This window comes from Chlamydotis macqueenii, chromosome 23, assembly GCF_036417535.1.
Source record: "Chlamydotis macqueenii isolate bChlMac1 chromosome 23, bChlMac1.mat, whole genome shotgun sequence".
Lineage (NCBI taxonomy): Eukaryota > Metazoa > Chordata > Aves > Otidiformes > Otididae > Chlamydotis > Chlamydotis macqueenii.
In genome coordinates, this window is record NC_141578.1 from 7,073,455 (window position 1) to 7,094,747 (window position 21,293).

General features: G+C 56.3%; 2 protein-coding genes and 1 long non-coding RNA gene across 4 annotated transcripts in view; 2 read left to right on the forward strand and 1 right to left on the reverse strand.

Annotated features, from left to right (window-relative positions):
- The first annotated feature begins 1,050 nt into the window (after positions 1 to 1,050).
- Positions 1,051 to 3,446, forward strand: OLFML3 (olfactomedin like 3). Its single transcript, XM_086765702.1, has 3 exons — positions 1,051 to 1,251; positions 1,663 to 1,948; positions 2,384 to 3,446. The coding sequence occupies exons 1-3, from the start codon at positions 1,144 to 1,146 to the stop codon at positions 3,166 to 3,168; spliced, it is 1,179 nt and encodes a 392-aa protein (XP_086621828.1). The 5' UTR covers positions 1,051 to 1,143; the 3' UTR covers positions 3,169 to 3,446.
- Positions 3,447 to 12,689: 9,243 nt separating this feature from the next.
- On the forward strand, positions 12,690 to 14,556 carry LOC147598021 (uncharacterized). Its single transcript, XR_015260999.1, has 4 exons — positions 12,690 to 12,774; positions 12,869 to 12,952; positions 13,165 to 13,940; positions 14,186 to 14,556. It is a non-coding gene; the product is annotated as an uncharacterized LOC147598021 (long non-coding RNA).
- Positions 14,557 to 15,892: 1,336 nt separating this feature from the next.
- SYT6 (synaptotagmin 6) overlaps positions 15,893 to 21,293 on the reverse strand; it is a 32,231-nt gene continuing 26,830 nt past the window's right edge. For both annotated transcript variants that reach the window (XM_086765355.1, XM_086765357.1), the window contains exon 7: positions 15,893 to 17,676. In XM_086765355.1, coding sequence (XP_086621481.1) covers positions 17,605 to 17,676 — 72 coding nt within the window. In that variant the 3' untranslated portion in view covers positions 15,893 to 17,604. The remainder of the gene's footprint in view (positions 17,677 to 21,293) is intronic.

The following is a 21,293-nucleotide window of genomic DNA, read 5'->3' on the forward strand; positions in this document are numbered from 1 at the left end:
CTGCGCTGTGCCGTCTGACGGGATGTGCATTGCAGGATGTGGGATGTGTATTGTAGGTTGCAGGATGTGCATTGCAAGATGTGAGTTGCAGGATGCGGGTTGTGGGATGTGCACTGCAGGATGCAAGTTGCAGGATGTAGATTGCAGGATGTAAGTTGCAGCATGTGGGATGTGCGCTGCAGGACGCAAGTTGCAGGATGCAGGATGCGGGAGCACTAGATGGCACACTCGCCCTGCACACAGCACTGCAGCCCTGCGCACGGATGCAGCCAAGGCTCAGCCCAGTGCAGATCCACAGGCAGAGCCCAGGAAATCTGGGGGCCGCGGCTGCTGCCCCGGCCTGTGCTGGTGGCCCCAGCAGGCCTGGGCGGGTGGCAGGTCCTCGGCAGAGCTGCAGCCTGCGTCCATCGCACTGCGCCTGGGCTCTGCCCTGGTCCTGGGCTGGCACTGGGCTGCGGGCGCTGCTGCACAGCTCCCATGGGCGCTCGGGCGCCTCGGGAGCAGCTGCTGAGCACACGGCCCCGCGTGGCAGCACACGGGCACGTCCAGCGGGGCAGCCCCTGCGTGACTGCTGCCGCTCATGGAGCTGCCAGGCCGGAACCGCTCTGCTCGGGGGGCCCTGCGTGGGGTGGGGCAGGCAGGAGCCCCTGGCTCAGCAGCCAGACAGGGGTCTGCAGGCTCGGGGGCTGGTGGCCGCAGTGCTGGCCCAGCTTTGACTCTGCCAGACCCGGTGTGTGGCCGAGACAAGCTCAGGTTGGCCATCTGCCTCGGGCCCCTCTGCGGTTTGGCGCACCAGGAGCCAGGGCTGCAGCTGCGTGCATGGCTCCGCACCAGGCCCAGCCTGGCCCCACGCTGCCCCACGGGCTGTCCCCACACCGCGGCTCACGCTGTCCCCAGCGCAACAGGACCTGTCCTCCCCTCGCTGCAGGGGCTGCCGCAGCGCTTCCCGCGCCCCGCACCCCACTTGCGTCCCCAGGCTCCTGCTTGGCCTCACAGCTTGTGGGTGCGAAGGGGTTAAGGTGCCTGGGGCTGCTGCGGGGAAGGAGCAGCCTCTCCTCCCTCTTCACATCTGGATTCAATACGGGCTGTCAGAGGCTGGAGCATTCCTGAGCACTGAGCTGGAGGCTGCACTCCGCGACGGCCATGGGGCCCTGGCGCTGCCCATTCCTGCTGCTGCTCCTCGCTGCGGCCCTGCGTGCCCAGCAACAGCAGTTCATGGAGTACGTGGAGCGGCGCCTCACTCTCCTGGAGGTAGGGCCCTGCTTCGCCCCACTTCGCCCCACTTGGCCCTGCTGCGGGGCTCCCAGCCCTCCCTGGCATTCGGCGGGGCTGGGAGCAGGCCTGGGGCGAGGGGCAGTCACTACGGGGACCGGGCAGAGCTGGCACGGGGTGCCCCAGCCCTGCACAGCCCAGCGCGAGCGTCGAAGGCATGGGAGCATGACGGGCACGGGAGCACTGCGGGAGAGGCGGGTCGTGGGAGCGTTGTGGGAGTGGGATCATCGTGGGTCTGGGAGCATCGCGGGTGCCGGAGCGTGGCAGGATGGGGCCCAGAGACACGAGCCCCAGGGCTGCAGTCCCGGGTAGCCACGCGCAGGCAGTGGGACGGCTGCTGTGGATGGGCTGTGAAGTGCAGAGATCTCAGCGTCCCCTTGGTTGCCCCAGGAGAGGATCTCACAGTGGCACGACCAGAGCAGCCGCTACTCCACGGAGCTGCGGGACTTCAAGAACCAGGTGCTGGGGATGCTTGAGACAGCGGAGAAGGAGCGGGAGGTGATGCGGTCTGAGGCAGAGAGCGCAGCGGTGCGTGTGGACAGGCTGGAGCGTGAGGTGGACTACCTGGAGACTCAGAACCCCGCGCCGCCCTGCGTGGAGGTGGACGAGACGCTGATGGAGAAGCAGGTGGCCACAGCCAAGCAGAGGAAGAACGAGAAGTACACCAAGCTGACAGGTGAGGGCTGCTGTGGCTCCCTGGGCAGCTGCTCCGGGGTGCAGGGTGACGCCGGGCATTCCTGTTCCTCCCAGTTCCAAGTCTCCCCCGGCCACGCGCCATGGCATTACGTCCCAGCAGGGTGTCTCTCGGTGTCTCTGGCACAAAATCCTGTGTTCCCACAGCTGCCTGGGAGCCACATCCAGGCCAGAGCCTTGGGCTTCTCCAAAGCCTGTGGGGCAGGGCTGGGGTGAGGGGGGCCTCCCCTGCCCCTGGCACAGGTTCACGAGGGGACTTCTTGATGCCACCAGGGACGGCACTGCAACCTCTCCAGCGGGTTTGCAAGGCAGCTGCCCGGGGGCCAGGGCGGGACGCAGGGAGACCTGCGGGGTGGGAGCAGTCCCTGCTGCAGGGCTGGGTGGCTTGCAGGGTTTCACGGCTGCCCCACTCTTGCAGACTGCAGCGATACCATCGCAAGTGTCAGAGCCATGAAGATCCTGAAGCGCTTCGGCAGCACCTCGGGGCTCTGGACCAAGGATGCTGCAGGGAACTCTGAGAAGATCTACGTCTTCGACGGCACTGCCAACGACACGGTGTACGTCTTCCCCCGCATGCGGGAGTTCACCCTCTACTCTGCCACCCGCAAGGCTGCCCGCATCAAACTGCCCTACCCCTGGGTGGGCACCGGGCACCTCGTCTACGACGGGCACCTCTACTACATCCGCCAGCAGGGCCCCTTCCAGGTGATCAAGTTCAACCTGGCCAACAAGACGGTGGTGGACAGCTCGGTGTTCCCGGCCGAGGAGCAGATCCCCGTCTTCGGGCTCTCCCCCTTCACCTACATCGAGATGGCGGTGGACGAGGAGGGGCTGTGGGCCATCTACGCCACCAAGGAGGACGAGAAGAACATATGCCTGGCCAAGCTGGACCCCACCTCGCTGGACATCGAGCAGATGTGGGACACGCCATGCCCGCGGGAGAACGCCGAGGGTGCCTTCGTGGTGTGTGGGGCGCTGCACGTGGTCTACAACACCCGCCTGCCCAGCCGCTCCCGCGTGCAGTGCGTCTTTGACGTCAGTGGCACGCTAGCCCCTGAGGACGCCTCCCTCGTCTACTTCCCCAAGCGCTACGGCTCGCACTCCAGCATGAAGTACAGCCCCCGCGAGAGGCAGATCTACGCCTGGGACGACGGCTACCAGATCATCTACCGCATGGAGATGAAGAAGAAGCTGGAGGTCTGAGGGGCCATGGCAGGGCGTCCCCGCACGCCCAGCCACCCCGCCTGGGCAAGCACGGCTCTGCCCGTCCCACCCCACGGGGTACAGCTGGCCCTGGCGTGGGGTGGCATCTCTGCGCCGTCTCCCATCACTGTGAAATGATGAAATGCTGGACCCCCGCCCTCAACCACCCTCCACCCACCGGCACCAGGCATCGTTGCCCAGGACCACCCTGCAGAAACCTGGACTAATTTAACGAGGTTTTCTTCTCTGTGATATAATGAATAAATAGTATGCAGCGAGCTGCAGCCACCTGCTTGGGGGAGTGGAGGGTGCTGGGCCAGGCTGCCAGAGCCGCGAGCTCCACGTGGCCCCAGAGTCACCCCAAAAGATGCACCAGCAGACACAGGGCTGGCGAGCGCAGCCAGCTCCTTGGGCTGGGGGGCTGGGCAGGGGGACAGGGGTGTGCCTTTGGGCAGGGGTTTAAGCTGGGGCTTTCGGCGGGGGTTTTGGCTGGGGCTTTGGGCAGGGGTTTAAGCTGGGGCTTTGGGGAGGCTCCTGCTGCAGCAAGGGGACCTCTGAGCCTGGCCAGGGCCAGCCTGTTTTGCATGCACAAAACTGTGGGCAAACAGCAAAATCCCTTAATCTGCGAGGACAACTGGAGATTCTCCTCGCGTGGCGGGGAGGCATCCTAGCCTGCAGGCACCAGATGTTGCTGATTTTCCCAGTTCACTTCTAATGAAGCGCAGTCGCCTTCCCCTGCAGCTGCAGGATTGCCACAAACCCTCTACGTAAGGCCCTGGGTCCCCTGAGCCCTGCCTGCCCCTGTGTCACCGGCACCGGGTCCCCGCACGGCCCCTGGCAGCAGCGCCCCAGAGGAGACGGGGCAGGACGGGGTGGGTGCTGGGAGCCCCTCGGGACGGCAGCTTGGGTACCGCGGGGGCTCAAGACCCCCGTCCCCAGAGTGGGGGCCGGGGCCGCAGCAGGCACTTGCAGAGCAGTGGCACAGCCTCACGTGGCTGCCACGCCACGTCCTTCCAGTCGCCAGCAGCGACCGTCCCACACACTGCCACTTGCGCCGCTCCTGGAGGGTGCAGGATTTGGCCCATTTCTGGCCAGAGATGCAACGTGCCCCTCAGAAACCCGGGCTTGCTGTGGTTCGTTCCTGTCAGGGTGCCCTGAGAGCACAGAGGATGAACTCGAGGTGTTTGTGTGTCGTTAAATCCCGCTTCCCCACCAGAGATCAGTTCTGTGGGCAATTCCTGAACACGCGGAGCCGCGAGCGGGTCTGGCCAGGCCAGGATGGCGTCCTGCCAGTGCGGCCCAGGCCCCACTCCGGGGCGAGAGCCACGGCACTGCCCAGGCGCGTGGGGCGGTGCCAGCCCCGCGGGGAGCTCCGCTGCCGAGCACCTGGGGGTCCCGGGGCCAGCTGGCCCCCAGGAGCCGCGGCACGGCCGTGCCACCCCCACACCGCCAAAGAGCCAGGCATTCGGCACCCCTGCGAGGAAAGCTGTTCTGCGATGTGGAGGTCACTCGGCAATTTGCTTCAAGTTCCTCTGTATTATAATTGAACTATCTTTTGGTTGCATAAGAAAAATGTTTAAATACATTCTTTGAATGACTGTAATTGGATAGCGCTGAAAGTTCAACACACAGTGCAAGTCAAGCAGAGAAATTACCCAAGTGTGAAGCACTATGTGACCTGTCAAGTTAATTTATAGCGCTTTTCAAGATCAATAACTACAGAAAGAGAAATATAATATTCAGAAATTGCACAGTTGTAAATAATTATGCCAGTGATTTCTCTAGCTTGAATTAAAATTGGTGGGGCAATAATGATTCTGCACCAGAAACCATCCTCTGACCTGAAAGAGGTCCTCCAAAATCTGACACTCCTCCCCTGAGACCCCAGTGCTCGCCTTGGCGGTGCGGGACGGGGGTACAGCGCTGGCAGCAGCTGACAGAGCCCCGCTTGTGCCGAGTGCCACGTGTTCATCCAGTACCTCCATCTCCTTAGCAAATCTGGCTCACTGGGCTTCATCTTGCCGTGGCAGGAGGGGCACGAAGCCGGCGTAGCTGGGCGGCTGGCCCGCGCTGCTCGCGTCCCCCCGGGAGTGGGCGCAAAGGTCGGCCTGTCCAGAAGGACACGCGTGTTCCTCCCGCGAGAGCCGAGACCCTGCCGTCCGCTCGCTGCCAGAAAACTGCTCATGAAACAGGAGCAAAACGGATTTCTCTCTCCATGGGTTCCCAAGAGGTGCAGCCCCTGCGGCTCAGCGGCAGCGAGCGGTGCTCAGCTCACATCCTGCGAGCAGTGCCGGGGGTCTCGCTGCACCGCGAATGCTGCCGCCTGCTCGGGGTGGCGGGGAGGGGTCCCATGGAGCGGGGCGCTGCGAGGGGGGGAAGCAGGGCTGCAGCGGAGTCCCTGTGAGCGCCAGGAGGATCCGGCTCCTCTGCTTTGGGACATGCTGGCCAACATGGGAAATCACAGGGACGAGGGCGGGCGCAGGCGTCTGCTGCCACCCCGCAAAGCCGCAGCGTGAGGAGCGCCTGCAGTAACCACGCGCTTGGGTGGAATTTGTTCTGTACCAACACTTTGGGAACGAGAAACAAAATGGAAAAATAACTGCAGTGCCTGATGGGCTTGTAAAGTGCAGCACTTATCTAGCACTCCACATCTTCAAAGTACTTCAGTAAACATCAACTAATTAATCCTCGGAATAACCCCCATAAAGCAGAACGGCATTATCTTCGTTTGCTGACAAACACTTAGACAAAAATCATGTTTGATCTTCAAAAGTGGTTCCACCCCAAGCCGGCTGAAGGCGGCTCATGCGAAGAGCGGCAGCTCCGGTGCCGCAGTGTGGCACAGCCACGGGTGCCTGTGGAGCCCCGCGAGCCCCCGGCTCCCGCGCGGCAGCTGCCCGCCCTGGGAAGGAGGTCGTGAGGTGAGCGCGGGTGGCGGGGCCGTGGGTGCCGGTCGCGCTGGCGGCTCATCCCCGCGCTGCCTTCCACGACAGCGTCAGCCCCACTGGGCACCTCCTCGTCCCGCGCAGACGGGTCAGTGCCATCGTCCTGCTCGACGGGCAGTGGCGGGGTGAGCGACCGCAGCGGAAGCGTGAGCGGCTCTGCTGCCTGAGATTCCCAGCGCCCAGATCACTGCTCAGGGACAACTCTCATGTTTACCATGGGATGGAGATGGGTGCCCGCTCCCCCTCTGCCGTGGGCTCCTGCCCTGGCCCCCCCCGGCCGCCCCCGGCACCACGCAGGCTCTGCTGCTTGCAAACACAAGAGTTCATCTCCTGCTAGGGCTGATCGATTCCTTTTTTTCTTGTTTAAATATTTATCAGCCCTGTGAGGAGGAAGCAATTCTGTGCCGTAGCTGGTGGGATTGCGGGGGCCCTGAGTGCCCCGAGAGGTGGCAACTGCCTGCGCCAGCCCCCCGACCCCAGCTGCCCTGCGCCCGGGCCAGCGCCTCCGGTGGGAGCAGCCCATTGGGAGCCTCCGTGGCCCGGGCTCCCTGGCGGGGTGCGGGTAAGCCTGGTGCGGCAGCGGCTGCCAGGGACCCCGGTGGGGCCGTCTCAAGCCCCTCTGCCCCACGCGGAATTGTTTTTTGTCGCTTTGTAGCTGCTCCGGCCGTGGGCTGCGGCGGCTGGGCAGCGGGCAGAGCCCCTCTGCAGCAGCGTCGCAGCAGCGTGAGCGCCCTCCGTCACGAGGGGTCAGTGGAAAATACGCTGTGACCGCTCCCGTGGAGTCACTGCTCTCCTCGCGGGTCTGCAGCTCCTTGAGCTTTAATTGCCAAATATTTCATCTCTTTAAAGAAGAGGCTCTGTAAGTAATAATCCCTTTCATCTCTGCACCTCTTGAAAAAGCCTTCCCTGTGGAAGGCATCTGATAAAGTAAATTGAGAAGTTATATTAACGGTAGGAAAAAGAAGGCGAGATCTTCTGGCTATTTTTTCCCCCTCTGTCTAATTCTCCAGGATATTGGCTTTTTTGTTTCTCCCTGACTCTCACAGCTCGCGGGAGCTATTGATGAAGTGAAATGGTTCTGTATGTGGAGTGAGAAACAAGGGAACCGAAATGGAAAGTGGGCAACTTAAGCAAGTGTATTATAAAGAAGCTATTGTATTGAAACAAGAAAGGGGGATAATTTCTCATTTAATACTTTCTTAATGGCTGGTTGGCGAGCGTAATCACAGGCCTTTAACTCCAAATAGGTATTTCTGCCCACGGAACATCTGGTTGAGGTCTAACTCATCACAGGCGAATTGGGGGGCACAGAGCAGAGGGGAAAGGCGCTGGAGCCTGAGGTGACCCCAGACGCGCTGAGAGGGACACGAAACAGCAGCCGCTTGCCTACGCTTCTTTGCACTTTGGAGTGAAAATAGACAATACGCAAAACCAAACCAAATTCACCAGAAATGTTTGCTTGCAGCTTTGTTGCAGAAAGGGAGAGCTGAGGCCTGGGGCTTCGTGTCAGCGTGGGCTGGGCTGGAGCCAAACCCTTCACTGCCGAGCGCTGCCAGCGTCCGGCCAGATGTGCCGACACCGCGTCAGCCGGCTGCTGCCTTTATGGAAGAAATGGAGATCGTCTCCTTCCGAAAGCGGGATCTTCCAATTAACAACAGGGATTTTAAAGCGTGTGCTTAATCACAGCTCTATGCTATTCCTGATTTTCATTGTCAGTGAGCTCAGGGATCTACAAGGCAATTTTGTGGATTTGGGGACAGGAGGGCCCCTGGAGCGCGGGCAGGGACAGGAGCCAGGAGGTGCCGGGCGAGGCTTTCCTGGGATGCAGGTCCATCCGCAGGGACCACCCTCGCCTGCAGTGCTGCCCAGCCCTGCGCAGGGGTGCTCGGCCTGGCGCAGGAGCGTCCCGGGGGTCTGTTCTGCCTCGGGGAGATGATGATGATGATGGTGATGATTATGATGATGATGAGAAATTTGAGGGTGAGTACACTGGGCCACAGCTGTGTTCAGCTTGGCCCCCCTTCCCTCAGCCTCGCTGTCCTGGCTCCGGCTAGGACAGAGTTAACTCTCACCGGTGGCTGGGCACGCAGCTGGGGTAATTTACTAATTACCCAAACTAGCCCAGGGCTTTCCATGCTCAGGGTATAAAGTGGGGACGGTGCTGAGGGGCAGGTTTTTGCTACCTGGGAGAGGCCTGAGCGCCAGGATTCACCGTGAGCTATTGCACTGGAAATGATGTGCTTAACTGTGTTCTGTTATCAGTTTTCTTCTCCTCTGTTGTTCTCTTAAACTGGTTTTATCTCAAGCCAGGAGTTTTGCCTTCTTTTGTTTCCTGATTCTCCTCCCCATCCCACTCAGGGAGTGGTGAGGTGGGAGTGAGTGACTGTGTGGTGTTTTGGCTGCTGAGTGGGGCTAAGCTGCGGTGCTCGCTTTTCCTCCTCAGACACCAAACCGGGCTCCTGCCCTGCGTGGCACAGAGCTGCCCCTTGTCCCCCACGCCTCCCACCGCCGGCCCCCCGAAACCCTCCACTCGCACCCCCTCTGCGCTCTCCTTGTCACTTGTGCTGTGTTGGTGAAGGTGTGCTGTGGCTCAGAGGAAGGGACAGAAACTGAAATCTCTTTAAAAAAGATGGATTCGGCAGAATTAGGGGGTCCCCGCAGAGCTGGCTTCCCCCTGGCCCAGCCAGCCTGGGCGCTGGCGGTGCTCATCCTTCCCGGCGCTGGCACATCTGCTGTTTCCTTTCCTCTTGACAGGAAGATTAAAAATAAAGTCTTCAAATTCAGAGCTTACAACCCTGTCAGAGGAGCGGCAGGTTGTGACACAGAGAGTTTCATTATTTTCTGGACCGTTTCATTTACTCACAGAATCTGCTGCTATTCGGTGCCTTGATCAAGATGGATTACTTGGCAGGCGCTGGCCCCGTTTCTGGTGGCACATCTGTCTCCAGACAAGAGTATTGCCGACACAAGGAAGACCCACGCAGGCAGCTCACACCATCCCGGGGATTTCACGCATCCTGTAGTTGACATGATTTCACCAGGATTTTCTTTGGGATGTTATTATTACTAATGCTATTGTTATGAAAGTTGTTTCCTGAGGACAGAAAAATACTAGCTCAGCTATTCAGCTAAGCACTTCTTTAATTTCTTTCCTCTCTGAAAATCATCTCCCCAGAGTCTTTCTGGAACAGATCTGAATTTTCTACTTAATACATCCTCCCCTCCTGGGGCAAAAATGCTGAGGGATGCAGTGATTCTCCCTGTGACAAAGGAGGGCTTATGTTTCCCTCCCCGGCGCTTCGCCCCGGCACTGGCTGCAGCTTGGGAATCATGGGCCAGCTGCAAAAAAAAACCAGAAGTTTTGTTTGTCTGTCTCCAACTCCCTCAGCCCCGGCTGAGGCTCAGTGAAACACCACGTCGGGGGTCCCCAGGCCCCCTTGCCTTCCCACTGGCCAGGGAAGGACCAGGGTGTGGGGCGGGGGCTCCGGCGCTGGGGCGGCAGGAGGGTGTGGGGCGGCAAGAGGGTGTGGGGCTGGAGCAGCTGCCCCCAGCGCAGCACCCAGCTGCGCTCGGACGACAGTGCGCTTCTGCTGCAAGCATCTGTGACCTGGGGGGAGAGATAACCATGGTAACTGTGAGTATTACAGAAAATTGCTGCCTTTACTACAGAGGTAGGGTCAAAACAAACAGAAATTACCAATATTTCTGCTTCTAACAGAATGGCGTTATTGATTCGCTAATGGCTCAGCTAAATGGATTTCTCCACGATTACCTGCTAACCCTTGTGAAAACGATGCAAAGATTGGCACTTCCATGGAATTTCTCAGGCAAGGAAAAAAGAACAGTCTGATTAAATGCAGGAGGCAAGGCCAGTGGCGGAGCGCCTGCGGAGCAGGCCAGATCCCGGCGCAGGGGACAGACGGCCGTCATGCTGCAGGGGCTGACTCGGAGCTGCGGGGCTGCACCGGGGCATCGGCCGCACTGCGGGTGGGTGCACGGCGCAGCCCTTGCCAGCGGTGCTGGCGATGCCAGGCCCCTTCCCCAGACCCGCCTGCGACAGCCCACGGACACGCACGTCCCCTCTCTGGTCCCGCAGGGCACCTGGTCAGTCCCTGGATCCATCAGCCTCCCCAGGCAGTGCGCTTTGTTCCTCATCCCTTGCCAAGAAGTGGTGCTCAGAGGCTTAATAGCTCTTAATTCAAGCTATAAACTTCCCGTGGCTGCAGAGACATTTCAGCGTTGATTTAGGGCAGCGGCGCCTTTCAGTGTACGCAGCCCCGGGCTGGCGGAGGAGGACCAGGGCTCGGAGCGAGCCGAGATGCAGCGCTGCTGCGGGGAGCGTGCTCTGCTTGGGGGGCACCGGGGAGGGGCAGGGCAGGGGCATCTCCTCGGCCGCAGCGGGACAGAGCCCTGCCGTGCAGGGATGGGCACCGGCCGCAGGAGCCCGTGAGCCAGCGGTGCACTGGGCGAGGGCCCCGTGGGGACGGGGTCGGAGCAGACGGGAACTCTGAATGGGAAAGCCAGATTTTCGACGTGTGATTAGCCTATGTGACTAAGGGGAAAATGAGAACAAAGAAATGTCAATGCATCAATTAATTTGCAATGGAAAACCAGTCCCTGACCTCCAAGTAGCGGCTCCTTGCCATGCGTTGGAGTCCAGCCTGTGACTTTTACAGCCCTTCTCACCTTTTAGTTTTCTTTCCTTTTTAACCTCGAATTGCTTCAAGCCCTGCAGCCCGGAGGGCTCTCACAGCCAGGCACGCAGGGCGCAGGCCAGAGCTGTGCTTTGTAACTGCCGCCTGCGGAAGATTGCTCCTCACAGCTTTGTTCTAAATTGTCAATTCTCCTTGCAGTGGTTTTTCACCAAAGCAGAGTTTTAAATGAAAAGCAGTTTTCCCCAACTGAGCCACCTCTGATGTCAGTGTCATCTGCCGTCTCCTGCTTCCCTCCGCTCCCGATCCAAGCTTGCCTGAGAAATTGAAATGTTCAGCTTGTTATAGAATAAATGAAGAAAGAAAAACAATTTAACCAAGAGACATCGGTACCTATAAATCCCATGGGATTTCGCGCAGCGGGGTGCAGCGCCATCGTGGCAGGCGGCGTCCCCGTGTGACGGTCAGCTGTACGCAGGCACTGGGCAGCGCCCACCCCGGCCGAGCGACGACCAACGCTCCTGTACTGCAGCAGCGCCCAAGAACCCCCGGGGTGGCACGGCCCGCGCTGTGCCATCGCCTTGGAGGGGTGAGCTCAGAGGGACCCTCTGCCGCGCCAGCTCCAGCCCATTTATCTGGAACAGGAACGACCTCGGCTGCCCTTCATGCTGCGCGCCCAGGGCCCTGGTGACTTTTTCCGTTGGGACCGTGGGAGGGAGAAGCACTGCCCTTCCCCTGGGGCCAGGCAGGGCACAGCCTGAACACACAACCCCTTCGCGTCGGAGTCCGCAGAGACACGCCGTTTCTGCTGCTTCAGCCCCTGACGGGTTTGCAGAGCACGCTGAGGCTCTGGGCGCCAAGCGAGGGAGCAGCCACGTGTGCGCGCGGGAGCGTGACGCAGCTGGGGCCCCGCTCCCAGCCCCGCGTTTGGCTGCTCCCACGGCGTCGCAGATGCTCCAGCCTTGCAGCCCAGCACCGCAGGCACCCAAGGAGGAGAGTCCTCTGCCTCCGCTGGCCCGGGCCGCAGCTTGGCCCTGGTGCGGGACCCTCCGGAATGAGGAAGGAGGGGAAAATTCCCTCTGCGCCCACGGTGCGAGGGCCGGGGTGGCACAACCCTGTAGAGGGGCCCACTCGTCAGAGGAAGACGGGCAGAGCGGCTCCGCAGCCCTGCGAAATGCGCACAGCGTGCAGCAATTAGAGGTTCATTAGATACAGCCGAGGTTACGCAATGGGCAGGAAGGCCCTCCTGGTTTCTGTAACTGTTATGTCCCAGAAAAACAGCAGTAATGCATCTCCAGCAGGCAGGGGCCGTAGCTGGACCGCGTGCCTGGTACAGCAGCCTTCGCAGCAGGCGTGCTCCCGGGGCTTCACAACCTGCATGGCTGTGCAGCACCAAGCCGGCCAGGCTCCTGTGAGGCGGGACCAGTCCTGAGGGATCTGTGAGATGGGACCAGTCCTGTGGGACCTGTGAGACCAGACCAGACCTGTGCGATCCATGGCTGGGGGCCGGGGGCTAGAGGGGTAGACAGGGCGGTCTTGAGTGCCAGGGAGAAATCAGCAGAGCAATGAGGAAAATCCCCCTTCATTTACATAAGCTATCCAAGAGTAATGCCAGCAAACTGACTTAATTAAAAAATTACTGCTCTTCCACTCTGCCCCTCATGGCAGCAAAGGAACCCTCGTCATCTAAAGCAATTTGAGATGGAGAGGGATGTGCAGTTGCTGACAGGAGATGAGGAGAAAGTCTTCCACTTCGGAAGCAATTAACAGTCCAGCAAGTATTTACAAACATGAATTTGAGACTGGATCACGTTTCCCCGTCACCAGTGGGAGGTTCCTGTGCCTGCCCGGGCTCCCGCAGTGCCCCAGCCAACAGACAAAGTCCCACACCCACAGCCCTTCCTGCCCGCCACGTGCCCTGTCCCCACGGGACCCCTCCATGGGGGCACAGCACCAGGACCCGGATCCTGACAGCTCCCCCAGCCCTGGGAAGGACCGCAGGGATCTCGGTGTGTCCGGCACCCGCAGACGGGAAGCCGCCGCCCTGGGTTTGGGGGCTTTCTCTCCGAATCGCATTTTTGCCCGTTATTTCTGATGCCTCAGGTTACTGCATCTGCACTTGGCTTTGGTGCCGGCTGTTCCCACGGCAACGGAACATGCTCTGGATTTGCCTTGACCGGTTCTCAGGTACTTTATTAGCTTTAATTAACTGAATTTTTAATAGAAGCCTACACTGGAATTTTTTTTTAAATATATGTGCTTTAAATTCCATATTTTTAATTACAAATGACAAGGGAACGTAAGATACATAATTATATTTGCATGACTACTGCACTGTCTTAAAATATAGATATATATGAAAAGCTGTAAAATATAATTCAAATTATCTTTGAGAAAAGTCCAGGAAAGAGAGCACCACCACGGTTCCTGAACATCCGCGTAGCATTTCCACCCAAGGCTGGCAGCAGAGGTTCACAGGCCAGGCAGAGCTACCAGGATGCCCTCGGCACGTGGACAAGGATCCAGAGTCTCTGAGCCCGTGCATCTGCGAAGAAAAGCCAAACCCCACTTCTCCCGGGCTCACCTGCAGCACCGGCCTCTTGACAGCCCTGGTTTTGGGGTGGTACTCACCCCACTGAAAAGGAGGCCATGTTACCTTTTGTTGCAAAATGAAGACTTGGGGTCTTTTTGCTGTGGAGACATAGAGGAAAACCCACCAGTGGGAAAGGAAAAACCCCAGCTCTCCCCAAGTGCTGAGTGTGTTTGCACTCACCGTGAGATCTTTGTTCCAAGACCAAGCGTCTTGGGACCATGTCCCCCTGGAGACGGCCACAGACAGGACCTGGCACTCAGCCTTGCTGGACCTCATCCGGCTGCCCTCGGCTCATCGCTCCAGCCTGTCCAGATCCCTCTGCAGAGCCTTCCTATCCTCCGGCAGATCGGCACTGCCGCCCGGCTTGGTGTCATCTGCAAACTGACTGAGGGAGCTTGGTCCCCTCCTCCACGTCGTTGACAGAGATTGAACAGAACTGGCCCCAGTGGGACCCTGGGGACCATGCTCCAGCATCCCGATGGCCTCACGGGGCTGCAGGGAGCCGAGTGTTTTGTGATCCAGAGCCCAGACGCCCCAGCCTGCCAGGCCCTCCCTCTGGCTCCTGGCGTCCGTGTGGAGCTTGTGAGTCTTGTTCAGGGTTCCACAAAGTCTCTCTATGGAATAAATGATCCGCAGCTGTGAAGGGCGGGGACACACAGCCCGGGTTAGCGTGGCAGCTGTGACACACACCCCACATCCATAAAGGGTTTACATTTATTTCTTAGGGTTTGTTTTTTTTTTTCTAAGATAATTACAGAACACATTTATTTATTTATTTATTTATTTATTTAAAACCCCAGCAGGGCAATGGTCTTCCTGTCTTTCAGAGCACCAGCTGAACTGGGCCATTTACCGAGTGGAGTGGCAGAACCAGTTCACCCCAGCAGCGCCTTCGGCAGGGACAACTCTCTTGGCCTGCCTGAAACGGCGGCTCTGCCCAGAGCAGAGAGGGTGAAGGCCGGGAGCCGTGACTGCCATGGCCAACATCCAGCCTCGGGGCAGCGTGCTGAGCATCTGCCTGCCGGGTATCCTGGCTGTCTGGAGGCTGTGGGGCTGTTCAAAGAGTCAGTTGTTGTTCTATGAAATAAGAGACCGTGAGACTAAAACTAAAAAGGAAAGGGGGGGAAAAAAGGAAGGTCTGGGAATGCTCGTGTGTGTTTATTTTGCTTGCAGTACTCAAAATAAAATAGACTATTCATTTGTGGCTGCTTGCAGACTTTCCAGGGTGGCCAGCAGCCAGTACTGGTTCATGAGCCTCTCCTCCTCCAGCCCGTGTGCCTGGCAGCCGTGCTCCCGGAGATTCCCCGGCCGCCCAGCACCACTCGCCCCAGCACGCTGCCGCCTGGCTGTGAGCGGGACCGATGGCAGCAGGCATCCTGCCCTGGCGAGAGAAATCCACATTTCCAGTGGGGTGCAAAGCAGTGCGAGTCCCGTGATGGCAAACTCTTCCACGGGACATGGCCCTGTGGTGATCCTCCTTACTGTGCTTGGTAATAATTCAAACTTCCCTGTGAGTTACTGTTTCGTGGTTAAGAGTAGCACAGAAAGTGAGAAGGAGCCAGAAAGCAACTTAACTAATCCTGGGCTGGCACTTGTGCCAGGCTCAGCTCCTTTTCAGAGTTATAATCCCTCTCCAGATGAAAGGGAAATATTTGCACTTGTACAGTGCATCTCGTTTCCATTAGTGTGACCAATCTTCTCGAGTGGCAATATAAACACATAATAGTTTGATTATCCCCTCACCGAGGGCCGTGGCAAAATCTCAGCATTTAAAAGATGAGTGTAGGGGGTTTGAGCCATCCAGGCGCGGGCGTTATTCACTGGGGTGAGCTCCAGCTCTCCACCAATGCAAGTGACAGCCAGGATTCAGTGGACATTGATTATCTGCCTGAAGCAAGGATTAAAAATAGAAGCTTTGTGTCAAACCCCACGTATGTTTTGACTAAATCCTAGATAACAAGAACGGATAAAAGACAGAGATTATACAGAGAACACCAAAAACCAAGAAGCCAGGATTAAAGAAGAAAAGGATTTGAGTGGGTTAGAGCAATTAATGATTGTCAAGAGCCATCCTTGCACCCAGCTGGGACTGTGGCTCCTCTGGGTACGCCCTGCGTCACAGGTGCTTGGTCTGCAAACCTGCAGGCAGCACCTCCCGCTCACGGTGCTGAACACCCGGGGCTGGGTTCAGCTCAGGCCAAGGTTCAGGGGGCTTGTGGTCAGCTTTTGAACCGTCCACCACTGTCAGTCAGTTATTTTGAATGGTTGCAAGCTCTTTCCATAATGAGACCTGGAGCGTTCCCAGAAAGGAGGGGGGTGTCTCGAAAAGGGGCGTCCTCAGCCGTGCCCCTCGGAAGGAGTCTACAGTACTTTTTATGCTGCAAAGCTAATCCAGTTCTACCACCTTTTTTTTTTCTCCAATGAACTGTAAGTACTGGAAATATGTATTTTTTTTTCCTTTGTGACTAGTGCTCAGCAATCCCCCAAGGGATGTGCGTTGTCTGTCCCCAGACAATCAAGAACTGCAGGGTTCGCGGCCTAAGGAGTGCCTGCTTCAAATCATGCCGTCTGCCCTCGCAGTGCCCCGCACCACGCAAGGGTCTGTTATTATCCCATTTTACAGCAGCTGCTGCGATTACTGTACCATCTAAAATCATGTAACACACAATTACTGCTCGCACAAGAGGAAGTATTTCACCAGACAAGGCAAGATTTACAAATAAAATAATTTTATTGTGTTTCTGCTTCTATAGCATGTGGCACATGAGAATTAAGACAAAAGGTGGGATGAGAAATTACGCGTTTGTCCTTCGGCTGAACAAAGGATTCATCTTACCCAGAAGAACAATGCAAACAAACACCCTTCTCTGCTAGTCACGATGTTCCGTGGAGGCAGATGCTGTGACATTTAGGAAAACGGACACTGAAGCTGATCTGAAGGTAGCGGCCGATGGATGCAGCTCTGCTAACCTGATGTGAGGAGAGATGGCTGCCTTGCTAGCAAATTTTGTTTTAACTCAAAACCAAAATATTTGCATTTACTTAATTTAATTACAATGGGACAAACAGCACTAATGTACTTATAAACTCAGAGAAAAATCCACTATGAGAAAGCGTCCAAAATCCACATCGGTCTGATAAAGATTGGCTGATTGAGCTGTGTCTGCAAAGCTAGCACTTGGGATGTTGGAACTTAATTTTTGGCCTCTGCAGCCAAGGAACCAGCAAAGTTTAATTTTTTTCAAAACTTGATCTTCCTCCAGGGCTTGGGCCTCAGAAACTTTTTTCATTAAGGAAGTGCTGATAAGGAAGTTCAAGAAAAAAATATTTGGAAGCTTTTTTTTTTTTTTTTTTTTAGTATTGGTTGTGTTTCTATATTCCCCTTTACCCTTTTGTTCACCCTTTGTTACGAGGATGATACAAGAAATAATGATCCAGTGGTCATGCAAGGATGTCACCTATTTCTGTACCATCTTTCCCCCTTTATGTCCGAACGCCATGTGTGGCAGCGCAGTTCTTTCCTCTCCACTCCGGATAACGTGGCGATGTGCGGGGGAACGAGCAGCAGCTACAAAGGGGTCTTAGGAAACTGTTCATGCAAGTAGCTCTGGGGAGATGTCAAATACAGGGGAAAATCAGGTTTTCCCCTCTGAGGAATCAATGGCATTTTTAATATATGTCAAAGGGAATTTGGGATTCACACTGCACAAACTTGTAACGGCTCAGGAACACCTCTGCACGAACAGGGAGCCCGTGGACACGCTGCTGGACGTGGGTGCCCACAACACCGAGGGGCTGCTGGCGGCTCGGGAGGCTCCCGCGCCCTTTGCCGCTGCTCTTCCCCGCGGGCGCAGGCAGTGCGGCACGGCCGGGCCGGCTGCCCCTCTCCCGGCCGCCTGTCCTGTCTGCAGACACTCAGGGCGTCTCTGCACTTCTCCAGCCTTCGCACACACTAAAAACTACTGTACATGTTATTTTACAGACCGAACTTCCAGCTCACGTCTCAGTCCAGCTTCTTCCTCCGGAAACAGATCCATATAGTAAAAGCCACAAAAAAACATCACCGTGGGAGACATATTAGACAAAGACATATTTGACCACAAAACAGGTTTCTGCCTTTACTTACACAGGAACAAGTAGACTGGAAAGTCTCACTGCTGCCACTGCCACTCAGCAACAAATCACTGAGACTGCAGGCCGAGTGCAAAAATAACTTGGTTTAGTCCCTCTTCCTCGCCGCGCTGTGTCACGGTGTGGGGGGTGGTTTAGGCGAGGGACAGGAACCCTGGCTGTCAAAGCTCGCTGCCCGGCCCTGCCACTGGTGGGAGAAAAAAAGAAAGCAAGTCTAAGCAACCAGGGGAGATGATCTGAGATTCTGCTCATCCCTTCACCACGTTGCCTGTCTCCTGTCTGCAGCTTTCTCAGCTGCTCTACAGCGTGTTTCACCTTATTGAGCGCCTGTGTTTAACCACTCAGGAAGAATTACTGAACAATTTACTTTATTTCTTTGTAACTCAATTCACAATCGTGAGGACTGCACACAAAAAAAAGGGAAATAAACAGGATCTGTATGTGCTATGAAGACAAAGTTTGCTCTCCGATTAGCTTTCTGTTGTTCCCTGGTTTAGTGCTCTTGGCCTCTTGTTTTAGTAATACAGCCTAATTCCAAAATTACTTGAGCTTTCCAGTCTGGCAATCTGACTCCGCAGAAGCTATGTCCACAGTGCCAGAGACATTTCTCAAAGCGAAAATCAGATCAGAGAGTCAGTAGATGCAGCAAACATTTTTTTTGCCATACTTATGGGATCATAAATTATTAGTCATCTGCCCTGGGGGCTATTATTATAATTCAAAACCATTACTCCTCAAGCTTTTGAGTACTTGCCCGTCTCACCATCTTGTTTTATTAAATCCAAATGACAAATGATAGACGTCTCCCAGAGACAACAGGAGTCATGGTACTTCCACTGCTTCGTCCCCCCAGACCACTTCTCTCCTCTCCTACGCGAGCAGAAGCTCTTTGCTGGCTGACATTAACGCCCTAGCATGTACGAATTTCACTTCTGTGGGTGAAAACTCACTGGCAAATCGAGCTGCACCCTTGCCTTGGCAAAGGTGTTTGAAATGAACCGCAGCTGACAAGGAGGGCGCAGGATGGCGGGACGGTGCTCCCAGGAAGGCTGAGCAAGCCAAACAACTGCTGCCAGCGCCTGCACTAACGAAGCGCGGGGGCCAGGCAGTCCTGCCTCCAGCCCACACCCCCTTGCAGCCCCCGGCCGCCCCCGGCCTTGGGGCCTGCTGCCCGCGGGACGGCTGCTCCGCCGCACTGGCCCCTTCCGGGTCGGATCTGCCTGCATGGCTGGCGGGGCACGCGTGTTCATTTGGAGCCAGCTGGCAGAAGCTGGGTCTTGCCATTCCCTTCACAAGTGTGTGTTTTGGTGGTTACAAAGCAGGCGCAGAGAGCGGGTCAGGAATTCAGCCAATTTCCTTCCCCACAGACCAGTCGGTGAGTGACTCCCTCGCAGCTCTGTGCTGTACAGACCGTATTTCCTCAGGGCTGAGCTGAAATTAATGGATGAAGAAGGTGGAAAGCTTGTCCTTCCAAACAGGCTGCCTTTAGGTTTTCCGTGTCGAATGTATTTGCTAAAATCCCTGAGGAACTGATAATACAAACACAACCTCCCCATGAGAGTTACCAGTGAAACGGCAGAGAAGCAGGAGTTACAGCAGAAATGGGCTTTGGGCAGAGTCCTCAGCACGCTCCTCACACTGTTCTACCTGCAGTTACAGCAATGTTCGCTGCCCCAAAAATGTGATGAAAACTCTTCTGCGAGCAGGTTAAGTGACCAGTGTGCCATTAGGAGCCTAGAGATGCTTTTCCTTCATTTAACTGGAAAAGGTGAACCATCCCTTGTGTAATTAACAGTTGGAAACTAGGAACAGCTCAAAGTCAAACAGTCCCCAAAGTCTGGGAGGGGCTGGTTTTGCATATTTGCAAAGAAAAATGACTGTCCTTTGTTATGGGCATGATTTAGCTCTCAGCAAAGTTACCGGTTTTTGTCCAGAGAAGTGTTTTAAACAAATAAGTGCTCCCATGCTGAATGTCAGAGGGACTTGGCAACATGAAAGACCCATTTTGCATCGCACTGATGATGCTACGACATCAGACAGAGTTCGTCTTTCACAGATAACAGAGAAATTCCCAGTTTTCAGAAGTCCCCTCAAAGCCCAGAAAGACGTGCTGTGATTTTATCTCTCTTTTTATAGACACATCACTTAACCTGCTGATGGATGTATTGAGGAAAGGGCTGTGGGTGGGTCGGCTGAAGCACGCCCGGGAGGCGGGGGCTCAGTCGCCAGTGGGACCCTGGGGGAGAATGGGAAGAGGTTTGTGCTGAGAGCGAGAGCTCATTGTCAGAATAACTTCAAAATGCGACAGCAAGTGGGATTCTCGTTTTCTGCTCACAAGCTTTCCTAACAGCTGTGTGAAGAGAATGGTACTTAGAAGCCTGCAATTAATGATTCATTTGCACATGTTCGCTTTTTAATGATGACGGTCATTAAAGAAGTGCCATCATTACAGTTTGTTACTCCCTATTGATAAATATGGAGCAGCCAAAGACATGAATTGTAGCAGAAGGAAGTGACCCTAAAGGCTCCAGCAATGAAAGAGAAGAAAGAACAACGCTGGCTATGGAGAAAGGGCCCGAGCCACGCTGCTGACCCCGAAATGAGGGATTTGGGCCGTGTCAGCACAGCAGTGCAGCCGGCGCAGCAGGCCTGATGCTGCCCGGCGTCTCCTTATTGGACAAGCAGGAACCATGCCTGCAAGGCAGGAGGAGGGCGGTGGCCTGGCCCAGGGAGTACAGCCCCAAGGGCACGTCCGTCCATCTGTCCGTCCCACACTTCTGTGGTGGGAAGCCAGGGGCTGGAGACGGTCTGTCCTCGTGGTGCGACACACCTCTGGTGACTGTTCTCCTGGTAACGTCACCAGGACCTGTGATTCTGACCCGTTGTCAAAATGTGGCTTTTTTTTTGGCCAGGGTTTTTCCAAGGCATACCAGGCAGGGCAGTATGTCCCAGTCAGCAGCTCCAGTCATCTGCTCCTCAATTTACACATTCAAAAAGACAATTCAATCCTAGCTCGCCTGCTTTCAGCTGGAGATTAAGCACTCGGTCAGGAAAGACACCGAGGAACGGCAGAGGCCATTACTAATCACCAGAGCAAACAGGGAAGAGCACCAGGACCAACTAGAAAGCCAGCGCTCCATTCGCCACTGCCCAGCAGCAAAGGCTGATGAAGATGAAGATGATCGCTCAAGATGCCAGCCCAGCCTGAGCTCACCCCCACAAAGACAGGAGGGTGAAAAAGGGATGGAGGGTCAGCAGCTTCTCCCCCAGCACCTGCACAGGTGAGCAGAGCGGCTGGGGAGCTGGCAGCCCGTGGGGCTTGGACCGACGGAGCTGGCAGGCGGCTCTGCCGCAGTGTGCGGCTGCGGCGCCCGGCGCACATCCCTCTGGCCTGGGCGGCCTCCCCATGCCAGGGATCCAGAGCTGGTGGTAGAGGATACAAAGCCCAAACTGCTTTTTAAAAATGCACAAACATATGGATAAGATTATGTGATTACTTGTAACCAACAAATAGAATTTCCCAGTAATTTCTCTCCAGAAGCCTGTGCCTTTTCTGTTTGTTTTTTTTAAGCTGCACTAGGGATTTGCAGACAGCAGCGCTAAAACTTAAAAGGGCAAATAAACACAGGGACCATTTACTTGCTGGCTCTGTGCACCAGCTTGTGGCAGAAATACCAGAACAGATGATCAGAGGTTTTTTTTCTTTTCTTTTAAGCAGAGCTCCTGACCTGTGCACTGCGGGGTGAAATGATTCACTCAGGTTTTTTTTCAAAGTCTTGGGGGGTTCAGCAGTGGTTTTCAAAG

Bases quoted from the DNA above. Each gene is read 5' to 3' on its own strand.
- OLFML3 (XM_086765702.1), top strand. From the start codon at position 1,144: ATGGGGCCCTGGCGCTGCCCATTCCTGCTGCTGCTCCTCGCTGCGGCC. The intron at 1,252-1,662 runs GTAGGGCCCTGC...TGGTTGCCCCAG, and splicing joins GGCGCCTCACTCTCCTGGAG to GAGAGGATCTCACAGTGGCA. The intron at 1,949-2,383 runs GTGAGGGCTGCT...CCACTCTTGCAG, and splicing joins GAAGTACACCAAGCTGACAG to ACTGCAGCGATACCATCGCA.